This window comes from Alosa pseudoharengus, unplaced genomic scaffold, assembly GCF_046254945.1.
Source record: "Alosa pseudoharengus isolate Yale_2024_CS ecotype anadromous, Long Island Sound unplaced genomic scaffold, YU_APseudo_1.1 YU_APseudo_1.1_scf_2, whole genome shotgun sequence".
In the NCBI taxonomy this organism is placed as follows: Eukaryota; Metazoa; Chordata; class Actinopteri; order Clupeiformes; family Clupeidae; genus Alosa; species Alosa pseudoharengus.
The window spans coordinates 29,055,003-29,065,489 of NW_027468663.1; the positions used below are offsets into that span (position 1 = coordinate 29,055,003).

Below are 10,487 nucleotides of genomic sequence, written 5' to 3' on the forward strand. Positions count from 1 at the left end.
TACATCCTACAGCGATACTAGCATATATACTGTTTACACACACACGCACGCATGCACGCATGCATGCACACACACACACACACATACACACATACACACACACACACACTCTAAAAATGCATGGGGAATTCACATTCTTCTTCTTATCCATCAGCGCTTGCTGGTGTTCTCTCAGGCATCTGTGTCTGGACACTGCACAAGAATAACAGCATTTGTGTGGCGCTTCTGTGTGGGCCAACTGCAGTGCCAACCCCAACCCAAACCTCCTCCGCTGAGAGGCACACACAACACTGAGCACCCACAACAACAACAACAACAACAACAACAACAACACCAGACAACAGCAACGCTGAGAGAGCCCAACGGGTTTCAAATGGGATACTCCAGAAACAAAAAGCACCACTTATTACCCACAATTCTGTTCTGTTCTATCCCCATGAGTGGAGTAGGATGAGCGCAGAGACCACCTGTGACAAAGGAGTGGAGCAGAGTATGGAGAGGAGGAGAGGAGGACAAGAAGAGGAGAGGAGGACAAGAAGAGGAGAGGAGGAGAGGAGGAGAGGAGGACAAGAAGAGGAGAGGAGGAGAGGAGGACAAGAAGAGGAGAGGAGGAGAGGAGGAGAGGAGGAGAGGAGGACAAGAAGAGAAGAGGAGGAGAGGAGGACAAGAAGAGGAGAGGAGGAGAGGAGGAGAGGAGGACAAGAAAAGGAGAGGAGGACAAGAAGAGGAGAGGAGGAGAGGAGGAGAGGAGGACAAGAAGAGGAGAGGAGGAGAGGAGGAGAGGAGGACAAGAAGAGGAGAGGAGGAGAGGAGGAGAGGAGGACAAGAAAAGGAGAGGAGGAGAGGAGGAGAGGAGGACAAGAAGAGGAGAGGAGGAGAGGAGGAGAGGAGGACAAGAAAAGGAGAGTGTGAGCAGGGGGAGAAGAGGAGTAAAGAGATGCAGAAGAAGAGGAAAAGGGAGAAAATGAAGGAAGTGGCATGTGGAAGGAGAGGAGATGGCCATTGTTTGGCGAGAACACTAAGTTTGCTGCCTGCGCATTTCACGGACATACAAAATATGCAAATGACAAATCTGCCAGAAATCAAAGGGCACCTTTTTCACTCCTTCCGTCTCCCCTCCCTCTCTCTTTCTCTCTCTCCTTCTCCCTCCCTCTTTCCCTCTCTCTCTCTGTCTCCTCAGACAGCTGACGTTCCCTCCTTTCAGAGTGGGCCGTGTGGAGGAGAACAGAGGGGGATCGTGACAGGAATCAGCATACGTGCCTCCCATCAAAAGCAGCGGCCGCAAGAACACACACAAAAAAGGCAAATGAATGAATATTCATACGGAGGCACATTTTGGCAAACGCCAGCTATTGTCTCAAAGAAAAGAAAAGAGGGAAAGAACACACGCGCACACACACACACACACACACACACACACACACACAGACAAACACACACACAACATACAGCTGAATATGATGATGAGCCCCACACCTGCTCGTAATTATGACAGGGACTGAGATAAACATGCAAGCTTTTTCTAATTAGACACACACCCACACACCCACACACATACATTAACACACACGCACGCACACACACACACACACACACGCACACACACATACGCTCACACACACACACACACACACACACACACACACACACACACACACACATACATTAACACACACGCACGCACACACACACACACACGCACACACACATACGCTCACACACACATACACACACTCACACACACTACCGTGACACACACACACTCACTCACTCACACACACTCAAACGATACAAAACAGGACAGCTCAAGATGTAATAAAGTCCTCTGCTTTGAGGCTTGGCTTCCTCACACATAAATTAGCGCCTCTCATTACATACTTAGCACAAGTTGTTGTTGTTTTTTTTGCAACTGACCGAAAAGGAAACAAACAAAAAGTCTATTTGCATTTCTCCTGAGCTGTAACACAACGCCTGTGCTCCTTTGTGCTGTTTTCTAACGCTCATACTCTGTGTTGCTCGTCTCCATCTGTCTCAGCCGTCACCTGTAAACCACATTAGAGCGACTCGTGGAGCGCTCTGTCTCCGGCACCGCCCGGCCCCGAGTCACCACTCATGCGTGCGACTCACTTTATCTGCACTAATTCACAGAACTTCATTTGCTCGCCATTCAAATGGACCCAGCTCCACTATTAGGCCCAGACTCATTTGTCTTTCCAAATGAAGCCCAAAGTGGATTCAGCCTCCCAACTTTTTATCGATATCACTTATGGAGGCACTTATTTGCTTTTGATGAAGGGAGAGAGAGAGAGAGAGAGAGAGAGAGAGAGAGATTGTGTGTGTGTGTGTTTGAGAGAGAGAGAGAGAGAGAGAGGTTGTATGGCGATATCTAGAAACAAGTGCAAACTTTTGAACAGAAAGAGGGCTGTGCGGCCCAGAAGGCAGCCTTCCCAGCATGCCGTGCCCACTTGGCGCCCCCAGCGAGGCGTGACTTCCACCTCCGCTCCGCAGCAGATGAGCAGCGTGGGTACAGCTTGCACAAAAAGAATAAAAGAGAAAGACAAAGGGAGAAAAGAGAAATAAAAGATAAAATCCGCTTGCCACACACCCCCCTCCTCCACATTCAAATTTAAACCTCGGTCGATTGTGACGCCACCGAACCCTGGCTCTTGCAGGTTTTCCGGGCATACCCCACTAGCCTGCAGCTGTCAAAATTTTGACGTCTTAATCAAGCTCGGCCATGACCCCGGTCGGGTGCGGGGGAGGGCGGCCTAAAGCTGGCGCGCACCTCTGACCCCGTCCTGTGTTCCTCACCTCGAGGTCCTCACAGCCCCGCCTTGCTCCCCGACACCCCAACAATTGGGGCTCGGCTCCTATTGACGCCTCACGGGCCATGAGGCTTGTACCCCTCCCGGCCTGTCAATAGGCCTTTCAGTCAGGGGGGGCCCTATTGAACGCCCCCCCCCCCTCTCCTCCTCCTACACACACACACAGACACACGAACACCCCCACCCACATTGGAGGTGAACCCTCAGGCCCACCTCCTCCTCCTCTACCTCCTCCTCTTCTTCCTCCTCTCTCTATGGCCTGGCCTTTCTTGCCTTCACACTTGGCCCTGTGAAACAGACAGTGAACCAACTTTATGAATGGGTAGGCAGGCATAGAGAGAGAGAGAGAGAGAGAGAGAGAGAGAGAGAGAGAGAGAGAGAGAGAGAGAGAATGAGCATCTTTTGAACCCTTGTGTGCCTGCAAAGATGAGACTCTCCCCAGAGAAAACGTGCAATGAGATAATCTGCTCTCAAGGCCTAGGAGGCAGGGAGAGAGAGAGAACGAAAAAAAAGAAAGACTGGTGGCTGTTGGTGTATGGCTCCAAGAGCCCTCGAGGTAAACGTCTACCATAAGGCTCGCCACAAAGACGCACCATGGTAAGTGGAGCTCGTCACACCTCCAAGCCAAATGTTAATTGCAGTGGCTCTTAGAGGAAACATATACGAGGTGTTGTGGAGAGAACATGAGTCCCATTTGGGCTGAGAGAGCTCACAAAATGCTCCACAAAATGGCGACTGTCTTTCTCTTTCTTTCTCCACAGTAATCACTGGCAAGAAGGTGAACAGCAGGAAGAACAAACTGTTGTTTGGCACTGCGGCAACATTTCACTTTGCACAAAAAAAGCATATTAGCAAAGAGTCCAATATTTGCTGAAAAGACAACAGAGAGATGGCCAAAAAAGGTCACAAAAATCGCATCAAACGAGGATAAAGTTCTCCCGCTGAAGGCCAAAATCAACGCTCCTACATTCACAGCTCTTGCAGGACTTGTTGGACACTTGCCAGAGATTAAGAAGAAACCATAACCTCCGCGGTAAAGAGCACGTACTAGCAGACCGCATCTCATTCCTGTGCTGTTAGAAAGACACTAAAAACGGGCATAAATATCAGCCTTGCCGAGCAACGGCCCCCTTATCTGGCCTGCGTGTTAAAATACCACATTTATTGAGACACGCTGTGTTATCTCCAACAAGGGTTAAGCTGACTCGAGTAAATGTGCTCTCCCGTATGTATAACTCAGGCTCTCCCTCCTCCCTTGTACACTCTCAGGGCAGAATGAGCAACAACCGAGGGGGAGATGTAGAGGGACCTGGTACATGCCACCCCTGCCTGGCTCATAAAAGCCCCCCTCCGTCTGAGAGAAAAATGGCGGAGCAGCACCCACCCTAAGAAAGGCCCTCTTATTTCCTCATCCCTCCCTCCCTCCCTCTCTCTCTCTCTCTCTCTCTCAGTTTCTCTCACCACTACTTCCATAGCTGCCCACCCTGCGGCCCACACAAACCCACACAAGAATACACAAACTGCGACCGCCCGCTGAGAGGGCCAGAGCCACCCCCCTCACACACACACACACACACACACACACACACACACACACACACACACACACACACACACCAACAACCCCCTCTCGCCAGCCCGCAGGACCCCTAAATTACAGCCTGTATTTGTCATGCAATTAGGCTGCCCAGATAGCCGCCATAAATAAAGTAGAGAGGAGCGGCGAGGCGAGGTGGCCGTTCATCACGCCGCTGAAGCTCTGACCCTCTTCTGGACCAGTCGGGGGTTTTTACGGGGTAGAAGAGAATCAGGGGAGGGAAAGAAAAGGGGGGAAAAGACAGAGGAAAAAAAGAGAGGGGTCGGGGCAGCTATTTAAAACTGTCTGGGTTTGTACTGAACAACCCCTCCTCTCTCTCTCTGCCCTTTCTCCTGATCCCCTTACCCCCTACCCCTGCTAGCGTTCTTCATTCTGGTGACCCCTGCATCACCCTGAAGCTAGACCGGCTCTCCATAACCACCAAGCTCGGCTCACAGACACCTGAGTACCAGGCCGCACAGAACAACGAGTGAGAAAGAGAGAGACGAGTGCTTTACCAGAGGAAGATCATCTTTCAGACTTTCACAAACTCTCCCCCCTTTCACTCTGTCTTTCTCTCGTTCAATGTTTTTGGTTTACTCTGTAACAAGCCCTTCGTCTCTTGAGAAAGAGAAAGAGAGAGAGAGAGAGAGAGAGAGAGAGAGAGAGAGAGACATTGCGGGAGCTTAAAACTCATGATCTAATTACAGAGTTTTCCGCCCGACACACAACATGCGGCTGTTGCTCAAACAGAAAATAATTAGTGCAAATATTTTTTTTTCACTAGCAGCTCCTCAGGGGGAGGTGTTTCTGATTTCAAACAGAGAGATCCATAATCACAGTCAGTGTGCCCCTAACTAGAAATACTGCCTCTTAATCCATGGCTGCCAGGGAGCCCCCAGCTGTTACTGCCTGTCTTACTTTAAACCATAATTGTTTCTGGATGAGGGAATTTAATGAAGCTTGGGGTTTATAAAAAATATATGGTCTTATTTTTATTTATATTATATATTTTTTCTCCCATCTTTTTGGTGTTAATTGCAAGCAGGTAAGGTGATTATTGTGTTTAGGATGCCACAAATTACAAAAGCAGTTTGTGAGGCCTAAGAGAAACCCTCTGTATTGTAGGAGGGGAGGGACTTCCTGCAACACAATGGTGGTTCCTCTTTGTTGAAAGTGCAAGGGGGTTAAAAAAAAGCCAGAGAGCCAAATGACACAAAGACCTATGAGGAACTAAGAACCAAGACTAAAAAAAGCACTGGATACCAAAAAATATATTCTAAAAGAATTCTTCCTACAGTGTGGACCAACATCACTGATGTATAATAAGTGGAAATCAGGAACCAAATAACCAAACCACAAAAGCAAGAACCAAATAAAAAAAAATAAAAAAAAATAAAAAAATATTATTCTATTTCTTAAGTTTGGTTTTGAACCATTTACAACACACACAGTTTGAGCAAGCAGCATCGTGGTGGTAGAGTCAAAGGTAGAATAGATGTGGATATCAGATCTTTACCTTGGCAGGCTCCTGACCGCTCCTCGAATCCAGGGTTGCACAGACAGTTGCCGATGGGCACCAGCCATTCTCCGTCCGCCCCGCAATACATCTTGGGCACCTCGCGCTCCTCCGAGTTGTCCACGCAGGAGCCGCGCACCTCCACCAGCGAGGAGGTGTCGGCACCCGTGGTGGTGTCTGGGAACTGCGCCAGGTTGCGCACGGTGAGCGGGCACTTCTTGTAGAAGATCCGCACGGACACCAGTGCGATGCAGGCGCCCACGTCCTGGAAGGCCAGGTAGAAGCCCTTCCGGGTCAGCACCCCGACGTCTCTGACCTCGGTGTTGAGCTTCATGATGCGGTCCCCGATATCCACCTGCGTGAAGCTCTCATCGGCGGCGATGGTGTCGATCTTGGAGAACTGGTTCTCACGAATGTAGCGCTCCTTGTCGTTGTTGGACTCGTAGTAGTAGAGGTTAAAGGTCTCCTTGCAGGTTCCCATGACGCCGGGAAGACTGTTGCAGTCCCGCAGCGTGAACTTGATCTCGATGTAGACGCGCTGGGCCCCGCCGCGTGGGATCCAGTCTGTCCGGAGCCAGTTGTTCTGGTTGGGCTCCATCACGTTGCACACTTGGTAGGTCCGTATGGGCGTGTTTTTCTCGTCCATGATGCTCACTTCTTCCCACTGCCAAATATAACACAATTATGAAATGGCTGTTTCTTTTTTTTTTTTCATTTCCCAGCCATTGCCAAGTAGCTTTGCATTCCAACTAAGTTTGAATATGCTCACCAAGAGCTGTGAATGAAACACTCTGCAACATGTAACACCTGTCTTTTTGTTGAGATGGATGAAAATCTACACAGATTTGTGCTCAGTTAAATATCGGATACTATTCATAAAATGGGATGTGTTAATGGAGGGCCTACCTCAATTAATAGTGTTTACATGAAAAACCCTCTTGCATATATGAACGTTTTAAAGAAACAGAAGTGCCTATTCTGGCAACATCAATCTTGTTTCTGCAGTACATTAGTTAATAATAGAACTCCTTTCAGAAGTCGGAAGAAGTCAAATTAAATATTTCATAGTCTTAAAATTCGTGCATTTAAATGTTTAAAACTATTGTATTAGTAAGACAGTCGCTGTCAACCAACACAGTGGTAGGAGAGAGAACAAAAATGAGCTTTTTCTAAAAGCTCTGCCCAGTAAGATTAATTTCGCTCTGTTGGCCCTAAAATACTGACCATGTGGTTTGTTACACAGTCCTTGGTGAGACTAGTGTTCTTCCAATAGCTATCATTTGTAAACAATGGGCACAAACTCCCTCATCAATGTCACATTCCCTCGATGTGATTACTTCCCTATTAGTAAGCTGTAATAACGTACAGCTCCAAAAGTTCCTTACTTCCTGCTGGTGAGAGCTAAACGATGAGATGTGTAGAATTCAGGGGTGTTTTGAAAAGGGCTGTCATGATCTATGACGCTCTCTTTTCTTCTCCTTTTCTTACTCTTTGTAAGTCGACAGAAAACCCAGCTGCCACTGCGATAGAGCTGTACACTTCCACCGACTGTGAGAAGAAGGGGGGTAATTCGCAATCAAAGCTTGAATAAGGCCTTGACGGCTCTGCCAGGACCCTGTCAATCACTCGGTTTGGTGAGATAAAGCGAACGGGAAGGAACGCTCTACAACAAGAAATGCCAAGTTCACGATTAAGCTCGGCGAACACAGGCACATGCCTGGTGATACTAGCACGGAAAAATATCTTTAAATAATATATGACGTGTAGACAAAATAGGCTATATTTCTGCTTTAGAAGACTAGGTCTATAAGGAAAAAATAGACACGTCAGAATAACTGCCTAAAATCTGAAACGCAGGCCAAAAGACAGGCATGAAGCACATGTTAAGTCATCTTAAAAGAACAATAATAGGCTACAGTAGGCCTACTGTACGAAAAAACATAATGTATGTTTTGTCAATGTTGGTTTTGCATTGGCTTGATGGTAGTCAGCGTGGAGAGAAGAAAAACGGTAAACTGTTAAAAATGGCAAAACAGTAAAAATCATCCCATACCACTTGTGATTTAGCCTAGTGATTTTTAAGGGCGGCAGTAAATCGTATGCTGTATGCTCATTTCAAGGAAATGCTTGTGGCATAGGCTATGCTTAAAATGCTCTGAAATTGCAGACATTTTTATATTTAAATTAAGCTTCTTTTAAGAAGCTTCGTAAAGGAGTGTTCCAGACGCATTTGTAATTAGATCGGTAGAACTGAGCGGTTTTAATTTTTAAACATTGATTTAATAGCTAATTGCTTATCAGGCCGATAGCCTACGCCGCCATTCAACTACTCAGCTTCACACTCGAATTATGTGTGTAACCTGGTGCGGTACGCCAGTCTCTTCTGAATTAGAACGCGACTTCACAAGTTATTAGACTTAGGCCTGGTCAGGCCTGGTGACCAGGGTGTGTTTTCTCTCTTCAGGGCCTAGACCCGCGGTTATTTATTTTCAGATTGGTAGTGACTAGTGAGTCTGGTGAAGTCAGGTTAGGGTAGACTGTAGCCAGTATATGACCCGGTGTCCCTCAGTATTTTCGTAACTCCGTGCCTGCATGGCAGCCCATCTCCACAGTAGGTCTACATTTTGCTTAATTACTCACCCCTCCTTCCGTTGGACTGGCAACCCATTTTAATTCGCCTTGCACTGTTCTTGAGTCCAATAATGTCACTGTAAATAGAAGAAGACAAATATCAGCACTGGATGATGCATAAATACATTAGGTTACACTGTAGGGGTCCGTTAGGGTCGTACAGTAGGCCACACACCTAGGCCTTCTCTCCATTTCCAAGCCACCTACGCTCATTCGTCTAAATTATGCGCCTTACTGCTGATGTATAAAAATGGATTGTTGTACATAGACAGCAGCGCAAGTATTTACTGATCTCCTCCCTCAAAGCCCTTGCCTGGAACAGTATGTGTCCATATTTCGTTTGTTCTAGATCGCTAGAAATGTGATTGAGACATAAAGGCAATAATAGTTTAAATATACTGTAAAAAAATACCTAACCATTAAGCTATTATCAAGTCACAATATAATATATGCTGAGAAGAGAGTGAGAGAAAAAAAAACATTCGCATAGGTGAGCAGACCTTTATTATCATGAAAGTATATGGCCTGGAATATATTCGACGTCCTCTTTGTAATGTCAACCTAATGGGTAATTTTGGAGAACTATTATGGCGAAACGAAAAAGTGTGAACATTGTTCAGCCTAATCATCAAATAATCTATCGATAGCCTTTTAAGTGTCTATTTGGACAATCTGATAATGTTGGAACCTACGTGTGCTTGCGCCAAATTAGGCTATACAACTGGTTTAGGCTATTTAACAGTCACAATGGAAATCTTGTGCGAAGTACAGACCAGACCAGAAATGGTATAAAAAGACAACAGCATATGCTTGCATTAATGAGTTACATTTTCACGACTAGTATTCAAGCCATACCAATTTCCCATATGTGTACATTTCGTGTACAGTGTGTGCAATGCATAAATCTGCGTGTTTGCTATAACGGGACGAACCACGGTCATTTTTCAAAAAGCGCACTATCTGTCAGCAATTTTCAAGCTAAAATATGAACTTCCGACAAGGGTTTATCGTCGGTATTGAGGTAAAATTATTTGTGGCAATCCCATCATTGTGATATCCAACGCAGTTAAAGGGTAAATGTATGAGCTTTTCAAACTTTCGGGATATCGAAGACTGCAGTTTCCCACAGATGATGCGGCGTTTGGAGTTCGGAGCATCGCGCGAGCTCGACTTATTTTGCAGCGCACAATCACAGTCATATTCACATAATCAATCCATCTTTTGGGGGTAAAATATCCAAGCAAAGACGACAACCAGCTGCTGGCGATGCGCTTAAAATGAGCTCTTGGTGTGGACCAGATAAAGAAACCGTGTAAGCAGTCCCACGAAGTAGTAGCCCAACAAAATCAAGTCCAAAGAGGCTGTGTTGTCTGGCGACCCTTACCTTCATTTGGGGGATAAATCCGTGTGCTCGAAACTATCGTAGAAATCCAAACCAGAGTCCAAGTTGAGCGCACGATTGCAGCCATTTGTGTCGCTTGTATCTGTGGTTCCTCGGCTCCGCGGACGGACCGAAGTTGCTCTTTCCCTGTGGAATAAGTGTTTGAGACTAATACACAGCGCTCACTGAACACTGCCAAGGGGCGGTTCTTCTCAGACTGACGCGACTACCACAGTCACGTCAAAACGCCTAAAGTCAACAGACACCTTCCGTCCCACTCGCAGGAAATCAAGCAGGGTCACATTGGTAAGAATGATAATAGGTCTATGGAATGTAAATAAGGCGAATTTCTAAGTTTGTAACAGTGTTAGAAAAAAAAACATTTTAAACGTTCTAAAGACTTTGTATATCAGCCTACATTCATTTGTGATTGATGGATAGTCTACCCTTCTTTTTTCTTCTCTCACTCTGTGCATGTGTGTGCGCGCGCATGAAAATGTGTGTGTGTGTGTGTGTGTGTGTGTGTGTGTAGTGGCTAGCGGTGACGCTCCGCAA

The 10,487-nt window shown here is 46.6% G+C and overlaps 1 protein-coding gene across 4 annotated transcripts in view; it reads right to left on the reverse strand.

The window, feature by feature from the left end:
* Nucleotides 1-10,066, reverse strand: part of epha4a (eph receptor A4a) — a 45,509-nt gene extending 35,443 nt beyond the window's left edge. For all 4 annotated transcript variants that reach the window (XM_076294432.1, XM_076294433.1, XM_076294431.1 and 1 more), the window contains exons 1-3: nt 9,936-10,066; nt 8,561-8,628; nt 5,921-6,584 (exon numbers count right to left, since the gene is read on the reverse strand). In XM_076294432.1, the coding sequence (XP_076150547.1) occupies nt 5,921-6,584; nt 8,561-8,628; nt 9,936-10,020 (817 nt within the window). In that variant the 5' untranslated portion in view covers nt 10,021-10,066. The remainder of the gene's footprint in view (nt 1-5,920; nt 6,585-8,560; nt 8,629-9,935) is intronic.
* Between the last annotated feature and the right edge of the window lie 421 nt (nt 10,067-10,487).